The 18,551-nt window shown below is 39.0% G+C and overlaps 2 protein-coding genes across 2 annotated transcripts; both read right to left on the bottom strand.

Moving 5' to 3' along the window:
• Positions 1-1,233: 1,233 nt before the first annotated feature.
• Positions 1,234-2,302, bottom strand: nmbb (neuromedin Bb). The gene is made up of 3 exons (XM_012868717.3): positions 2,048-2,302; positions 1,666-1,853; positions 1,234-1,569 (listed from the first exon to the last, which is right to left on the bottom strand). The coding sequence occupies exons 1-3, from the start codon at positions 2,211-2,213 to the stop codon at positions 1,516-1,518; spliced, it is 408 nt and encodes a 135-aa protein (XP_012724171.2). The 5' UTR covers positions 2,214-2,302; the 3' UTR covers positions 1,234-1,515.
• A 1,472-nt stretch (positions 2,303-3,774) lies between these two features.
• Positions 3,775-18,011, bottom strand: sec11a (SEC11 homolog A, signal peptidase complex subunit). Its single transcript, XM_012868716.3, has 6 exons — positions 17,828-18,011; positions 17,256-17,365; positions 10,870-11,019; positions 10,559-10,678; positions 4,543-4,600; positions 3,775-4,437 (listed from the first exon to the last, which is right to left on the bottom strand). The coding sequence occupies exons 1-6, from the start codon at positions 17,876-17,878 to the stop codon at positions 4,387-4,389; spliced, it is 540 nt and encodes a 179-aa protein (XP_012724170.1). The 5' UTR covers positions 17,879-18,011; the 3' UTR covers positions 3,775-4,386.
• Between the last annotated feature and the right edge of the window lie 540 nt (positions 18,012-18,551).

Below are 18,551 nucleotides of genomic sequence, written 5' to 3'. Positions count from 1 at the left end.
GCACTGACAGCGAAAGAGAGGTAAAGTCGTGTTCGCTTACAGAAACCTTTTAAGCCAAAAGATACAAAAGGGATATTTTCCCAGAAATCTTTCTCTTGCCTTTTGTGACCTCTTGTTAAATAGATTGAATCCTATTTTCTACAGCCTACTAACCTACTTTCTGAATTTTTTGCACCTGTGGATTCTCAAAGGTGATGCCTCAAGGAAGCAGCTTTTGTTCTAACTTATAGGTACTGTCCTATAAGATCTTAGTTGTAAAAACTGAATTAATCAGATGTTTGGTTGATGCAAATTGAACTCTTATACTCTAACCCTAAAGTGTGGTGTTACAAGGGTGAATTTAGAAGAACCCTATACCAATTCTGAGAATAAATAGCCACACCACTAAACAGCACCATGGCTACAACTTAACAAAAAAAAAACAAAAAAAAAAAAAACGCCTTTGACAATTTAATAGGCATTTTTAAGAAACTATTTTTTGTTTTAGAGACACTCAAAAAAAGACATTTTACGATGTTTAGAAAGCCATGATGCCACAAGAGAGAGCTCCAGTTCCTGACTAGCTATCCAAGGTCACGTTGGGTGCAACCGAGTGTCTCCTGACCTCTCGAAGCTTCAGACAATGTGCAAATTCTACACTTTGAATTAACAAAGAAAGTCAGACAGGGCATTGTGGGACACACTCTGAAATAGCCCAGCTGTTTTTATTCGAACAGACTGTGGCCCAAGGCAAAGAAGTTGCACGAACCATCTCGCTTCGCTTTTATTGATCGGGAGAAAAGATCATCCTTTTATGCAGAGGAAAGAAAACGCAATCGATTCCATGTTGAAATTTTCAGGGAGCTAAGAAATGTGATTTATGTAAGCTGCCTACATAAGTATTTATATAAGAATGAACAAACACAAAATGATAAAACAGATGTTAGTAATGGCTCTATAAATAAGAGACAAGGTCATAGTAAACCCCCTGTGGAAGAAAATCTAACACGGCAGATTGTGAAATGTTTGGACCAACACATCTTATGAGCTGTATTACCTAAAGTGTCTTATGTTAATTTCAGATCCTGTGGTTAAATCTCTTACCTCTAAATCTCTTACCATAAGTAAATCAAGAGCATGAGTCAAACTCCTTTCACCAGTTTTTTTTTTTTTCAAGGTATTCTTTTTTAATTATTCTTAACAATGCCCAGAGGAACATTCAAAAGAGTGATGTGGAAAAGAAAACAGGTTGCCTTTTCCTTTTGTGTCAGGGTTTAAAAACACCAGCGTTTTATTATTTACCCGCTACACATCCTTTTCATTTTTGGTTTTATTATTTCATATAAATAGCCTAAATAAATAAACAACAATAAATATGATAACTGGAATAAAAGCTGTGGCAAATTGAGACTTACAGTAGATTTTAATCATAGAGCAGAAAAAAAATTATAGACTGTTTCTGGTTCTTTTTTTTATTTTATCTTTTTCATCCTTTGAGGTCCCGGGTCCATGCGTGCCACGCTTCCAACCTGCGCATCATTTTCTGCTTTGGATGTAGTTCTCTAAGATCTTCGCCACCAACTCCGCTTCCTGAAACAGACAGTGGAGAACATCAAATGAGATTTAAGGACGAATAAGTGTCTAACTAAAAAAGGGTGGAGATATACAACAGTCTACTTTTCTTACCTGATTTTTCAAACGACTCTCGTCTGTGTCCACCTGCGCCTTCAACGCCACCCGCAGAAACTCTTGGAAAAGCTCCCCGAGCGAGGTCTGCTCAGCCGGGAGGCTGACTTCCAGCGCATCCACACCCCGGTCCTCGGGTGAGGGCAGCAGAGGGGTGTCCATCACACTCTTCTTCCCCATGAAATGCCCTGCCAAACCAAAATAAAATAAATAAATTAAAAAAAACGCAATAAGTCTGTCATATTTCACTTTGTGTTCAAATTGGAAAGGGAAGAACCTTTGACAACATGGCGAATATTGGTGCGTAAAAGTTAAAAAAACAAACAAACAGATATACGATTACTTATCAAAAAGTCAAACTTCAAAATAAATGGTTTCTTACCTGTTGCCCAAAGATTGCCTCTTGGATTCACTTTAATTTTCGCAACTTTATTCCTCAGCTCAGTCAGGTCGAAGCTGACAGCAGCGCTCATAGACATGAAGGAGAACAAGACGAGATATGTGAATAAGCCACAGTGGCAAACGTTGGTCAGCGTGAGTCCTCTCATCTCAGCCCGGACTGTGGATCTTGTCGTCCTGAGTGCAGTTTTTTCTTTTCCCTAAGCGGCTCCTTGTTAGTGATGGATCGCTGCAGACTCGTCGTGGTTTTATAGGTTCTCCTGCAGGACGGGGTGGGCTCTCTCCACGCTGCGTTTACTTTTCATTCACCCCGCTGCGTAAATTAAGATGAGATCACTCAACTCATTGTGAAGCCTGTGCGTAATTTAGGCACCAAACGAGGGTGTAATACGCATGAAACATAAAAAAAAAATATATAAAAAGAAGTCAAAAAGCATCAAAATGCTTTTTGGTTTTCTTTTTTCTCCAGTGCATTTCAATACATTTACATAGAACGGAACACTAAGTTACTAAATTCAAAAAGTAAAACTTCTATTAATTAAATAGTGATGTTATGCCTTTATTTTCACAGCTAATGAATCCCCTATATTGTTTCTCAGAAACTTGTTCAGCCCCTTAAATGTTGTGTTTTGAGGTTAAGGATGCGTCCCCGAAGAGCAAAACGTATGGTAATCTACTGGTCAGGTTCCTCCACCCCGTACCCACCTTCCAGGGGCCACGTTTGGCCCATTTCGCAACCAACCCGCGTGACATTTTGGCCAGTCGAGGCATGCTACTGCGCACATCATCAGTCCTCCGAGGACAGGAGAACCCGCTGATTCTCGCTGCTAATTTAGAGCTGATAAGACAGATGGCCTCTTCGTCACTTCAGGGTGCTAAAGTCGGAGGTACTGTGGAGGAGCCGCCGCTTCTGTCTTGCTCTTTTAATAACCTTTGACATTAACACGCATATTGAGATTTGGTAAATTCCGCACAGCTGAATGTCAGTCTAATTAGAGGACTGTCTGAACATCACAGCATCACACACGCCAAGTTCAGAAGTTAAATCAACCGAGCTGCCACAATTGCCTTGAGGTAGTGGCACTCCAGGTTCAAACAATTGATGAATGGATGCTGGAGTAGTCAAAATAGACAGTTTAGGTTATTTTTTTTAGGTTATAACCACCAATTTCAGGTGATAGACCAACACAAGGAAGAAAATACTTTTAAGGTGGGCTTGTGAAGGGGGTTGAACTAGAGACTAAAGTCTTTTGCAGTTCATCTTCCAGGATTGCCGTGGATTTTTAAACATACAATATTCCAAAGACCTCTGACCAGGTCCTGTGTCCATGATGAATACATCCTCACATCATGACACTGCTACCACCATGTGCTGCACAGTATGGATCGTGTTTATTAAAACTGTTTTTCAAGTTCTCCTTTTGGTCTACAAAGCACTTAATGGTCGTGGGCAAAAACATATTTTGGAGTTAGTTGTCAACTACGAAACGCAAAGAACCCTCAGGAAATTTACCAAATAAGTCACCATTTTACTTAATCTGCTGCAACAATCTGGGACTGACAAGTTACCTTTTCCTTTAAGCAGCCGTTTGTGACTTTGATTATTTAATTACTGATATATGAAAGAGGACCTTTTAATGAGGAATCTTAGACTTTTTGTTATAGGTGGGCTTCATAAATCTGTGGAAACAGTTCATAGCCAAATATCAGTTTACCAAAACTCTTTAAAATGTTTATTTCAATGCAAGTCTCTCAGCAGTGACAGACAAATTTCACTTCCAATATAGGGTTGTAAAAAGGTTTGCTAAACATATCTTCATATAAGTTTAAAAACCAAAGTGAACTGATTTTTTTTTTTCCAGCAAGAATGAACTCTACATTAATGAAACAAAACATCTTGTCGTGACCAAACGAAATTTGACAGTTCATGTAACCTGAAGTGGATGCTAACCAGATTTTAAATGTATTTATTTTCAGTTGCCAAGAAACACATCCATGTCATTTCCAGGAACAATAAATCAAGGAGAAATGAATGCAAGTAAATTTACCTTTAAGAATGCCATTTCACATTCTGAAGACCACATACTAAAATTGACTCAAAACTTTATCCCAATTAACTCACAAAAATACTTGTACAACTTGGACTTTTGAAAATGTAAACACTCTATCCACGTTTCTACAAAATGTGTGAACAAATGGTACAAAAAAAAAGAAGAAGAAATCAAGTTGGGTTTGACAAAGAAAAATAAATCTGCTTCAAAAGGCATGACTGAGGTTTTCTAGACGCAGTTTATCCATCTTCAGAGCCGAAGGGTCGACGCCTCACTCCCGGTGGACCAAGACGAAAAGACCCAACATGAAGAGCACAGCATACTGTGGGATACAAACACACCAAAACCTTAGACACAATGCATAATTAAGATTAAATCTCAAGAAAATACTTAGCTGTGACTTGTTAAAACAGATTAATTAACTTACCTTGAACTTGGGGTAGTCATTCATGAGGATGGTGACAATTCCAATATATGGCACAAACCTGGAAATTATAAAAGCATTGTCAGACAATCTTACTGATGCATCATGGAAAATGTAGGCAATTTATACGTTGCTTTCCTAATCATAACCACTCAAAGCCATTTACACTAGCAGCTTTCACCCAGTCACAATCACACACACGCATACATCCATACACCAACACACCGATTGGTAGATTTAAGCGCCTCGCCAAGGGTCACATCCACATGTAGCAGAAGGAGGCTAGAATCGATCCCACAACTTTCTGATTGAAAGATCAGTACTCCCCCCCTCACAGTCACCTCATCTGTAAACCACACCAGCCCAGCCAATTATCCAAACAAAGTTGTGGTTATTTACTACACTAAACATTATGCCAAATGGGGTAACAACTAAATGACAGAGCTTTATTTCCTACATTTATCCTTTCAGATGTAGGTCCCATCACACCAAAAAAACATAATTTTTGCTTATGCGATGATGTTGTGCTTGTTTAAAATGTAGAAAGCAGCGCTAGTCGTGGATTTCAGTGGCAAATGGAATATTGCTTAATGACCTGTGTTTCCATGTGAAATAAATAAATGAATATACTTAGGTCAAAAAAATAGTTCATTGGCACAACCTAAATACCCAACTCTCCTTTTCATTTGAAATGTTGCACCATTTGAGGGGATATAAAGAGCAGTGTAGGATTTTAGCATTGTTACAAGAAAAACCTAATTAACCAAAATCGACATCTCTTAGTTTCTGTGCGAAGTTTATCTTACAAACAGATAAGTTGAGTTTGTAGTACAGCTGAACAACATATCCAATTAAAATCGTCATTGCAATATTAATATATGCAATATTGCAATCGCATAAAACTGCTTGGTTGGGTTGTCAAATAAATCGATATTTCAGTATAATCAATTCTTTAAAAAATTAATTCTTACAAGATACTCATTTACATCAAAATTGATATAAACTGATATAAATTGACGTTTACACAAATTGTCACTTCTTCCGACCGCAGCGTAGTAATAATAGACACTGAACCTCGCTGCAGCCGCTCATCTCATCGCTGATCTGCAGCGGGAAGTTTAAACTGTGCTAACACGTTGAGTACTGCCAGAAAACCGTCTATGATCCTCTCCAGTTGACAAGAAAAACACAAAACGTTGTTTGGAGGAACTTTCCCTAAAAGACAGACGGACACAAAAGAAAATCCTGAACGATGCCACATACTACGGTATTGCTACAGGCTAACACTACGACAATAATGTTTGAGATCAACTTAAAAAGATCAATAAAGCTCTTGTATCTGCAACAGTGAAGTAGTAAACCTACCAGATGCCATAAGTTAAAAGTATCTGCTTAAATATTAGCTTCAGAGCCTTGTCATGGGGTTCTGTTGGTCTGAGCTCCCGCATCAAGAAACAATTCCCAGGTGTGCAGTTCTGCACATTGCAACACTCGCTTTTACTGCAAAAAATGTTGCCGCCATATTAAAAATGGTATGAAATATTGAGTACTTTTCTTAGTATCAGTATCGAGCTTGAAGTTTTTGAATTGTGACAACCCAACTGCTTGGATGCAATATTTGGTAGAATATTATATGTCAAGAGCAACGTATACAAGCTTTTCCATGCTCTTAATTCACTACATTGCCAAAAGTATTTGCTCACCTTCTTTGACTCTGACATCTAATTCTTAATACATAGGGTTCAATATGATGTTGGACGACTCTTTCCAAGCTTCTGGAGAGTGTTTATGAAAATCTTTGACCATTTGTCCAGAAGCGCATTTGTGAATCATACACTGATGTTTGATGAGAAGGCTTGGCTCTCAGTCTCTCCCAGAGGTGTTCTATCGGGTTGAGGTCAGGACTTTGTGCAAGGCCAATCAAAGTCATCGCCACAAAACCCTCATCCGTATCTTCATGGACCATGTTTTGTGCACTGAATAGAAAGGACTCATCTCCATACTGTTTCCACAAAGTTGGATGCAAGAAATTGTCCAAAATCCCTTGGCATGCTGATGAATTCAAAGTTTGTTTTACTGGAACGAAGGAACCAAGCACAGACCCTGAACAACATCCCAAACCAGAAACCACCTTTCAATAAACTTTACACTTAGTGAAATACAGTCAAATACCGTTCTCCTGGCAATTGCCAAACCCAGACTTATCCATCACATTGCCAGATGGATAAACGTGATTAGTCACTTAAGAGAATACACCTCCACTGCTCTAGAGTCCAGTGGCGACGTGCTTTACATCACTGCATCTGACTCTTTGCATTGCACTTCAAGATGTATGGCTTGGATGCAGCTGCTCAGTCATGGAAACACTTTCCACGAAGCTCTGTACGCACTGTTCTTGGGCTAATCTGAGGGCCACATGAAGTTTGGAGGTCTGTAGCGACTGACAACAGAAAGTACACGACTTTTAGAGGTATCGCAAATTTTGAAAAGAGTACAGCAACATGAAAGACAGGGGATCCCATAGTTAACAACTTTACCTTTTGAAAGATAACAGACTGCAGGATTTTTCTGACCAACTAAAGCCATCACATCAAACTCTCGTGGAAAAACTCATGAGGGCAAACATACCAGTAGGTGGCGGTGATAGAATATATTTTCAGAATTTGGATGGGTTATATTTGTGTTACACTACACCACAAATTGAAAAAGATGCAATTTAAAATAAGTTAACTTTGACCCTCAAGTGAATGTAGTTGGACTGTCTTTACCGTATCCTTTGTTGTACTCATGCTGAAAGTTTGTAACATGTATTTGAGGTTGTTTGTGGGTTTTGGAATGACTGTCTATGTTGCTTTTAATCTAAAAATGTTATTTCAATCTTAACAGAGAACAATATAATATTTGGAATGGATCTATCGTTCAAACAATAAAACATTAAGAATGTTTGATAAATCATTTTATTCTATGTGGAAAATATTTCCTTCAGAAATGTCAATTTATTTAATTACATCCTACCTTTATGTGCAATATGTGAATCATTTGGTCTATTTATATAGGGTCTTCATTACATAATGTGTTTTAGCCTAAAATACCGAAGTATCCGTCCTTTGTTTTTTAGAACTACCTGATTGTAATGAACCAATAGTTTGTATTATGTCAGTGCTGTTTTGTGTTTATTTCCATAATGTTGTACAGTTACAAGTTAAACAAAAAACGTCAGCTCATAGCTGATACCATGTCCTAGTTTCTCTTTTCTATTGCCTGTTAGAAACATGCACTCACAGTTGGGTCGTTGATCAGTTCACACTACCCGCCCGCGTCCAGATTCGCCACAAAAAAAGTCAACATGTTTGACTGCGACTGTGGTCGGGTCAGGTCGATTCCCCTAGCACACTTTCAGACTCCAGTCATCACCTCCTCTCACACTAGTAGATCTTTGCGGTGACTAATCCTGATGGCCGACTAGTGCAGGCTGACGCAGACTTTCCCCGACTGCAAATCGGAGTTAAAATTGTGCAAAAAAGTTGTGCAGTGTGTCCCCAACTTTACCCAACTATTTCATATTTTAGCTCACTGCACTGTGCCCTGAACAGAAGTCTAACTCTTATATTTATTATATTTTACGTACAATCCTTGTTATGATAGGTGAGACTGCCCTTTCTATGACAGTATGTTGAAAATAAACCAGTAACAAGAGCAAGACGGGCCCTTATTAAACTGTGCAACACTTGGGAGATCACTCCCATTACCACTATTTACAAGGCGAGAACACGGCCACAGAGCATCAGGAAGCCATCTTTGCTCATTCTATGAATACATGGTTTGCTAATGTTTTTCAACCAGAGTTTAGGACCATAAGTAGCTCAGTGTATCATTCAAATTATTGTTAATTCAGGCTGTTAAAAATTTTAAATTTACGACATTTTAACAAAGGATGATGAGCAAAATACATTAAAAATGACAATTATTTGCTGCAGGATTCCAATTAAAAACATGCCGATTCATGCAATGCTAGAAATGTTTGCCTAATATATTAACATTTGGCCAACGTGTGAGCATTATAGTTGCCTAGTGAAACCAGAAGAGCATTTTAATTGACCAAATGTTGAAAATGTCAGGTCCATGTGTTATGATCTTGCTTTCTTTCTTTCAAATGTAAAGTTTAGCCAGTTGGAAAAGGGTCTCAGAGCAGCAGCAGTTGACGCCAGACACGGATGACAATGCCTGAAATGCCAAAGTTCAGAGTGTAGGACACATAGATGGGGGAAAAAAAAAAAGAAGAAAATAGGGATACATCCCAACTGATATAGCCAAACGCAATATTTACCAATATTATCACTATTGCAAGATTTTATAATATTTTGCAACCACCCTGAAACAAACATTAAGTAGGAAAAGGAAAACGGGACAAGTGGAAATAGATGCAATGGCAGGAAAAAACAGAACCATGTTATTAACCTCCCTGGCTAATGGTTATGTTATCCAGTAAATTAATTTACAATTCATCCATTCAGTGCTATTAAGATAATGAGTAAAGGACATTTTCAACTCATTCCTGTTGCATTCCCTTGAACTCAGTCATAAAGTAAACAGTTAAAGAGCATGCAACCTCACCTCTGAAAGACCCTAGGTTGTTTGTTTATATTAACGTTTCAGTAAAGAAAAAAAATAGAAAAATAATAAAGTCTTAAAATAGTCAACACAAAAATATTGTACTGCCCAATCATCTAAAAAATATGCAACTCTCAAAGCCAAAATTACTACAAATGACAACATTCAAATTTGTGTCGTCCAGGCGGCCGGCTGTAACCTTGCATGCAAGACCGGCTTACCTCGCTCTTCAGGGGGATCGCGCCTTAAAAATATCCCAAATCCACTCTGGTATTTCTTTCTACTGAGTCCTTCCTCTTCTTCACATAAACACGGTTCACTTCTCGCGCCTCTCAGCCATGTTCAAAGTCTACAGTGAGAGCAGTGGAGCTACAACGAACGGCTAACCGCTAAGCTAACCGGATACATAAAGACTAGAAGTGCGCTTGCGCAGCCAGCAAGCGGAAACTAGGAAGGAACGAGCACGGACACTGATACGTTACATGAGTGCGTCAGAACGATTGGCATGTGGGACAACCAATAACTACACTGATTTCGCCGGAACTTGAGGGCTAGAGCAGAATGAAAGCAGGAACAAAACTGTCACATCTATGCCGTTTGGACCGAGGGATATGGATTGGTTAGAGTTTTTACAGGCCTGCAGCTCCCACAGAAAACGATTTTTGTGAATCCATAAAGTAACGACTTTCAGGATGGAAGGACCATTTTACCCAGTATTACAACAAGTGTTTCTGAACAGGATTACCAACTATAGCTTTAATCTTACTGTCATAGTTTATTTATGCACCGCTCTAGCACCCCATATGTCCAAACAATACTATTAACTTTCTCTTTAGCACTATCAGAGTGTCATCCCCTCACTATGTTGGCAATCTTAAGCCAGTTTTCAGCTACTTTCTAATCTGTGTCATATTTATGGTTGTTTGTTTTCAAAACCATAGTAGTAACCATTTAAGTAGTTTGGAAATCTTGCTCTCAGGCCAAAAACACACAAAACACTGAAAAGAGCTATGATATAAGACCTTTAAGCAAGCGACGCCACCAACGTTTAGTCAGTGGGGAGCACCCAGCGATCCTTTTTGAACTAGCTTTATTCTCAAGAGTAAATGCTTCTGATAAAATGATTCACGCCTGAAGTACAGCAATCTGTTCAGTCTCTGCTCACTTCAATATAAACCATTTATTTTAAGTTAAATGCATTTGCAGATAACTGTGAAATTATCATCAATCCAAATCATTTTTACTCCATGTTTTTAGTTTTATTAAAACGGTTACATAAAGGTTTATGCATTATAGAAAGCCATCAGGTTTTATAAATCTATTTTAAGTGAAGCCTCATGATTAGACAGAAAAATAAAGAAGAAATCTATTGTAAAACACAAGTTATTTTTCTATAACCATTACTTACCCCCTTGCTCGTCCCACCACATCTTTTTTCTCCAACCAATGTTGGCCTTGCTTGTACAGCCCTCTATCATCCACTGCATTGTTGTCTCCTTTGGTCAAGAACTTAATGTCACCGTTTTCCCTGAGAACAAAGCACCAGTGTCATTTTCAGCCCAGAGGACGCAACATTTATTTTCTCAAATTTGATTCATGATATGTTTAGAAATGGCACAGAATCTTCTCTGACAGTCATTCTGATGGCAATAAATGGAAAATGATCGTTGTCAAAATATGAATCAAAGAATGCTAAAATACCAAAAGATGCATTCATACTTTTCATGGATCTTTAGTACTCTGTGTACTATTGGGATCTCTCTGCCTTCTATCCTGAAGACAACAATCTCTCCAACTCTGATGGGGTCCTCCACTCGATTAGTCAAAAATAACAGGTCCCCTCTGTGGAAAGCCGGCTCCATACTCCCACTGGAATTAAACAGATTACAAAAAAAAAAAGAACAATTTAGTTAAATAAAACTTGGTTTTTGAGTTTACCATATAAAGAGTAAAACAAAATGCTAAGTTGACCAAATGCAGTGAAATACCAACGTTAGTCAGAACCCGATGCAAAACAAAATATAATAAAATTTACCTCATTCTACTATAACTGACCTTATGCATTGACACTTTGCCTATAAATAGGTAAAGTGTAAATGATAGCTTCATTGGAATAAATGACTAAGCAACATCTCTCCAACAGTTGTTTTAAGACAATGTTATCAACCGTTTGTGGCCAATCACGTTGCAGTATTATGATTTGAGGCGACATACCAGCTGTGATGAAAGCGAGAGCTGCCGAGCCCATAGCCTAACCAACATAAACACGGCAGCGCAGGAGGACGCATGCGTAGCTGCAGCCATCACATATGTTTTGTAAGAATCCATGATTTCATCTTTGAAAGAAGAACAGCAGGGGCCTTGACTAGCTTACCTTGTTCAGGGTGTCTACAAGTATAAACAAGTTAAATTTAATACTTTTTAAGACCTTTTAATACCACTTCTAAATGAAATTTAAGACCAAACGTACGATGGAAATACAAATCAAAATGACTTGAGTTTAAGAACATCGACTAAATGTGTGTAATGCGAAAAGACAAACATGTCATTACAGTCCCATGAACAAATGCTTATAAAATCAAGTAAATATATAAAATACTGTTCCTTCAGAACAAAAATAAATAAAACAGGGGTTGCGGGGGTTGCTGGAGCCTTTTTCCCGATATAAAATAATTGTAGCCGTCCAGTGGTTTCAGGGGCTTTCGTGCTCTCTCGTCTGTACTGGCCTGCGTGTTTATAAGGCAGCTGTATGTCGCGGTACGGAACACTAGGCAGCATTTCACAGACTCGCTCCGTCCCTTCAGGCTTTTGCTGTGTGGATCTGGCAATCTGATACCATCAACCATCAACTTACTCTTAAAACGATCTTGTAGTGCGTTATCTAAAGAAGAAAAATACGTGGAGAACTCGCCGGTTTCTCTGTTTGTGTCCGCCATTGTGTTCGCCTTTTGCCTACCAGTCCGGCATGCATGCGCGAAAAACCCGCATCAAAACAATAACAATGAACTACCCTATAGGCCACCGCTGCGGTGCCGGTGTTATAGATTTACATGTACATTTGCCAAAAAACGCACCCCCTGCTATTTTACTGAAATATACACTTGTAGCTGATTTAACATTTCCTACATGTTTACAAATGTGTTCTAAGCTACCAGTATGAATTTCATGAGTCTGGGACAATTTTTAGATTAAAAACATAGGGGGTGCATTTTTCGGCAGCCATTTGCCAAAAAAAAGGCACCCTCTGCTATCTATGAGGGGTTGGCACTTGTATGACTTTATTCCTGTATATCCATCTGTAGTTAAGGGTCAGCAAATGCAAATTCTGCCCGTTAAAACAATGACAGGGCAATTGTTGCTGTATGATCTGCAGCCCAATTTGGAACTTTTAAACAGGCTTTTGAAAAACTTTGATAATTTGCTGTTGTAATATTATAGAATTTTCAGAATACAAACCTAGCAGATGTGCATAATCAAAAACAATATCATAAATACAAGTATAGAGCATTAAGTATTGTTAGAAAGGTCACGCCATTTTCTGGAAAAATACATTATTGTATGAGTTAAGTTCTTTTCCGTTTTATGTCTCTTTCTTTGTAAGTTTGAAATGTCCCATGCCCCTGAATGCACCATAGCTTTCTAACAGTCGCGAATGCATCACACTGGTCTATGAACGCTGTGCTGTTTACTGTAGAAGCAGTGTGATCTTCCGTTTAAGACAAAGCTTTGCAGTTTCAAAACTCACGTCGGTTCTCACGATTTATTGTTGTATGTGAATGACGAGAGACCACAACAGATAAATCAGCCGTACCTCAAATAAAAACTTTGGATTTAATGGTGTTCATTACACCCGTACTTTTGGAAACGAATCTGCCAAATAAACACCGTTTTTTTCCACACATGAGGTATATTCATATGGAGGACCAAGTCTTCCATATCTAGAAATAAATACAGAAATAAATAAATGCTCAATAAATAAATAAGCATACAATTAATTGCCACCAAATTAATAAATGTAGGTAGAAATTAAATTATACAGTGAGACATAAATGTATATATCTCTTTTAATTAGCTTATTCTTTTATTCGCCTTTGTAATAATTACCTTATTTATTTATTGTGCGTTATAATCTTCAACTTTATTTATTAATTACTTATATTTTTTAAGTATTTATTTTTGTGCATGTTATAATATTTTTGTCTGTTTTATTCTTCCTTTGTATTTTTTTACCCTATATATTTCTGTGATGCTATTTATTTCTGCCTGTCGTTTTTACATTTCTGCCTGTCCTTTTTACATTTCTGTATGCATTTCTGCCTCATTATGCAAATGAGGAGGGGCTGTGTCTTAACGGCTCAACTTCTTCCCATTGGTTGGTTAGCATTTTACTGCGTCGGTCAAATCTACATGGCTTTTCCCCGCACTAAAGCATTGTTTAGTAATGTCAAACTCAGCAGGCAGACGTTCAGTGGCCGACCTCTTAAGGGAAGCTGCTAACAGACTGGAAGAATTAGAACGCTGTACATTTGGGATCTGAATGTTTTTCGGTGGTTTCAGATTCGGTTTTCCAGATCAATAACTCATCGGCGGATGATTTCTTCTACAAAACAGACACCTCTCCGCAACCACAGCAAGGCAGACACTGAGCTACAACCATAGTTTCCTCAAAACGAGTCTCCTATCGCGCTGGGTGAATTACATTGGACCCTATGCAGAGCTCGCTTGATAAGAAAATACTGTAGTTGATTATAAAAGGCACAATATGAATTATCAGATTCACATCCAGGCAATAAAAAGCACTACATATTATCATTATTCGATCCATGTTGGTCTAATTTGTGAAGGAGGCGGAGTTTCATCAAGCCGATCCAACATTTCCCCCTCAGCTGCAACACTTGGGGTTCACGCTGCGTCTTTACGCATGATCCAGCACCGCGGTGAAGTTGGTTTGAATTTGGATATTGGACATTACAGCTCCGCGCAGTCAGCGGGATCTAGCTCATGGTTAATCCGGTTGAGGGACTCCGATTTCGGCCAGTGTCTCTCAGCTGCTCCCTCCTCTCACACGCGGTGGTGCAGTTAGAGACCGTCAAAAAACTTTTGAACCAAGCTCTCTTGAGAAATAAAAATCAATAAATGTATTATCTTGTGACCAGCTAAGATAAAGTAATATAAATTGATGCCAATAGATAAAAATCTGTAAGGCACACTTGTTTTTATTAATTTTTAAGCTATTTTCAATTTTCAAGACAAAAGTTTTGACTTTTCTTCAATAGCTTCCAGGTCATGTGACCCACTCACTCAAATTCTTTGTGAAATTGTTCTACTACTTCAGCCAACTATTGTCTTTGAATAAATCTTAAAATTGAAAATAGCTTAAAATGGAATAAAAACAAGGGTGCCTTACAGATGTTATTTAGTGGCATGATTTTATATTAGTTTTGTCATAGGTGGTCACAAAATACGGAATTTATTGATTTTTGTTTCTCAAGAGTGCTTGATTCAAAGGTTTTTTGGCGGTCCCTAAATGCACCACGCGTGTGGAGGAGGAGAGAGCAGCTGAGAGACGCTGGCCGAAATCGGAGTCCCTCAACCGGATCAACCATGAGCTAGATCCTGTTGACTCCGTGGAGTCAACGGGACTTTTATAATCAACTACAGTATTTTCTTATCAAGCGAGCTCTGCATAGGGTCCAATGTAATTCACCCAGCGCGATGGGAGACTCGTTTTGAGGAAACTATGGTTGTAGCTCAGTGTCTGCCTTGCTGTGGTTGCGGAGAGGTGTCTGTTTTGTAGAAGAAATCATCCGCCGATGAGTTACTGATCTGGAAAAACCGAATCTGAAACCACAGAAAAACATTCAGATCCCAAATGTACAGCGTTCTAATTCTTCCGGTCTATTAGCAGCTTCCCGTAAGAGGTCTGACACTGAACGTCTGACTGCTAAGTTTGACATTACTTAACAATTCTTTAGTGCGGGGGAAAGCCATGTAGATTTGACCGATGCAGTAAAATGCTAACCAACCAATGGGAAGAAGTTGAGCCCTTAAGACACACCCCCTCCTCATTTGCATAATGAGGCAGAAATGCATACAGAAATGTAAAAAGGACAGGCAGAAATGTAAAAACGAGAGACAGAAATGTAAAAACGACAGGCAGAAATAAATAGCATCACAGAAATATATAGGGTAAAAAAATACAAAGGAAGAATTAAACAGACAAAAATATTATAACATGCACAAAAATAAATACTTAAAAAATATAAGTAATTAATAAATAAAGTTGAAGATTATAACGCACAATAAATAAATAAGGTAATTATTACAAAGGCGAATAAAAGAATAAGCTAATTAAAAGAGATATATACATTTATGTCTCACTGTATAATTTAATTTCTACCTACATTTATTAATTTGGTGGCAATTAATTGTATGCTTATTTATTTATTGAGCATTTATTTATTTCTGTATTTATTTTTAGATATGGAAGACTTGGTCCTCCATATATTCAAACGTTTTGATATCACTAATATAAGAACAAGTAACTCCGTTGGTCACATTTTAATCCGTTTTCTTCGTCGATATTCAGCTGTACAGAGCGAGGCGCGCTCCCGCGACACCGGCCGGCCGGCCGGCGGGGTTCGCGCACCGCTGCGGTTGCTGTCACGCATTTTCCCGGCCCGTCCACCGGGCGATTCACACGAACGCGTTTGAGTTGGCAACACTGAGTGTTGCTCATAAGATGGTGACGTCACGTGCGTACCGCGCCAGCAGTGCTCGGTCTGTGGCTGATGACGTGTCACGAGCACACGAGCCTGCTCAAGAACGCAAATTGAGAAACGGCCATCGACAACGCAGCGCATAGGCTACCGGAAAAAAATATTCGACCTAGCAGAACAGATTGCCCGTATTTTCACGGTGACGTGACACACCAATATTTAAGACCCATGCAAAATTTATTTAAGACAATTTAATACTTTTCAAGGCCTTATTTTGAGGAAAATCGATTTACGACTTTTTAAGACTTTTTAAGGACCCGCGGCCACCCTGCTTGTTGTGGTTTCGCACGACGGTGTTGCTTACGTTTTAATTTGAAACCGTGATTGGTAGGCGTGCACTAGGGGTTGCTTCACCCAATCAGCTTGGCAAGTTCTGCTCCTTTCTCCAAACAGATTCGATAGGAGCAGTCCCAGATTGATAGTGTGCAGAACAGAGAATGCTACACATTATCAATCTGGCTGGCCAGGTTACAAGGTCAAGCAAAGCTTGGCGGCACCCCAGGCTAATCATACGCTGGGGGAAACCGTGTGTAGGTTATAAATGGCTTGGCCAATGGCTTCTACTTGCATAGCGCTTTATCAAGGCCAACAACATTTATACTATAGTCAGTCATTCACAAACACATTCACACCCTGACGGTGGTGAGCAATGTTAGTAGCCACAGCTGCCCTGAGCACGCTGACAGAAGCGACACACTGCTACAGCCCAGACACACTACGGAGAAAACTCATTTCGGCCGCTTGTATCCAGGATCTCGCTCTTTCGGTCACGACCCAAAGCTCATGACCATAGATGAGGGTACGAACGTAGATCGACCGGTAAATCGAGAGCTTCGCCTTTTGGCTCAGCTCTCTCTTCACCACAACGGATCGGTACAGGCGGTACATTTGACAGGCGGATTGGTGCGGCGTCTGCTGTGAAGCGGGCGCTGTACCGATCTGTTGTCGATCTCCTGCTCCATCCTTCAAACTATGCATCATCATTTTTTGTGATAGTAAAATATTTTAAAGATATAAGTTATCTTTGTTATGCCAATGCTAACTATAACTAATTAGAACACAAAGTTTTATGCGGGCCAATAGTTGGGAAAGATCATGTCTTGTTGTGTCTGCATGCTATGTGTAATTATGTGCATTCTGAGCCAGTGTCTGCCTGATTAAAGATTTCATTATGGTAACACGTAATGACAACAAAGATCCTTGACTCATGATAGGGACACTATATCCCTTAGAAACATATGGTTGTGGGTTAAAGGGGAGAAGCAGGGGTTGCAAATACGAATTAGCCTGATTTTGAACATTGTTAATTAATGATACTAAATTTACCTGAGAACAACAACAATAGGGCTTTCGCTGCCGGTGACAACCATCAGTCCTTTCCAGATCATCAGCGCAGAGGAAACGATCATACCAAAGTTCAGCACCTGGTAATACAGCTGGAAGCAAAATATCTCATTCAATGATCAGATAAGTCACAAGTGTCTGTTTAAAGAGAAAGTTTTCATCAAATATATACATGATACATTAACATATATCTAATATGACCAAATCAGTACCTTAAAGATCATTTAATGTATACAAAATGTATTAGGAACCACATCTGGCTACCTTGTCGACAGCATTGTCTCAGATCTAAGGGGAAATCGCTCGTTACAGCGTAGTTAAAACGATTGTTTACACGCGGTGTGCAAATGTATCTTTGTGCAGCGTTAAAAGGAGATCCTGCGAAACGCACATGGGCCTAAAACGGTTCACCTCGCAGGTGGCTATAAAAGAAAGAAGTCGCTCTTGGGCGCCGTTATAAAGCGCTAAGCGGCTAGTTGTGGTTAGCTCTGTGATATGTCAACGTAGGAAGAGGCAGACGTTACAGGAGAGGAAACTAAAGCTGCGATACCTACCTGCCGCTTATTCATGCGACGGACATCGTCAAGGAAGTCTAAGGACAACATTGTTGCTAATACTACAGAGTAAAAAAACGCCTAAATCACATGAATACGTTTAAAGTAGGGAGCATATGGATGCGGGCTGCAACAGTTAAACTTGTATCCGAATCTTCCGGGTCCGCGCAACCGGAAGTCCCGCCCACCTGTAAGAGCTTGTGCGAGGTGTCGCTTCGGGATACGAGAGTTTAAAGCGAAGCTATTTTCCCCCAAAATAGACCGAAGTAACCCCAACATTTTGGGTCTTTATGATAAAAAAAAGAAAAATTTTGTGTCATGTATTTATTATTATTTTTTTTTAAAACCTCTGCGTTTCAAAGTAGCTGGACTAGTCTGTGTGTGTGCTGCAGAAGTCGAGAGTACCCTGTCGGATGAGTGCTATTTTTTTTCTTTCTTTTTTCTAATCCTGCTTTGAAAAAGTGGGCGTACCCTTCGAACTTTTTTTGAAATATTTGTCACATTATAACCACACACTTCATTGGCTTTCGCAGGATTTTATGTACATGACCTAACGGATCAATATACTAAAAGGAAATAACCCGTTTTTATAAACGTTTATAAATAAAACTCATGAGGAACATGGAACATAGCAAGAAAGTCAGGGATTAAATCGAGGGACAGGTTATAAAATAGTATTTGATCATCTCACTTAGCTTTGTCTTTCTACCATCTCAAAATAAAA

This window comes from Fundulus heteroclitus, chromosome 4 (genome assembly GCF_011125445.2).
Source record: "Fundulus heteroclitus isolate FHET01 chromosome 4, MU-UCD_Fhet_4.1, whole genome shotgun sequence".
In the NCBI taxonomy this organism is placed as follows: Eukaryota; Metazoa; Chordata; class Actinopteri; order Cyprinodontiformes; family Fundulidae; genus Fundulus; species Fundulus heteroclitus.
This window is presented reverse-complemented; position numbering and strand designations above follow the sequence as displayed.

Coding starts and splice junctions, on each gene's coding strand:
- nmbb (XM_012868717.3), bottom strand. CDS start 2,213: ATGAGAGGACTCACGCTGACCAACGTTTGCCACTGTGGCTTATTCACA. Junction 1,854..2,047: donor AGGCAATCTTTGGGCAACAG/GTAAGAAACCAT, acceptor TTGGTTTGGCAG/GGCATTTCATGGGGAAGAAG. Junction 1,570..1,665: donor AGAGTCGTTTGAAAAATCAG/GTAAGAAAAGTA, acceptor TGTCTGTTTCAG/GAAGCGGAGTTGGTGGCGAA.
- sec11a (XM_012868716.3), bottom strand. CDS start 17,878: ATGTTGTCCTTAGACTTCCTTGACGATGTCCGTCGCATGAATAAGCGG. Junction 10,679..10,869: donor GTACTAAAGATCCATGAAAA/GTATGAATGCAT, acceptor CTTTGTTCTCAG/GGAAAACGGTGACATTAAGT. Junction 4,601..10,558: donor GTGGTGGGACGAGCAAGGGG/GTAAGTAATGGT, acceptor TATAATTTCCAG/GTTTGTGCCATATATTGGAA.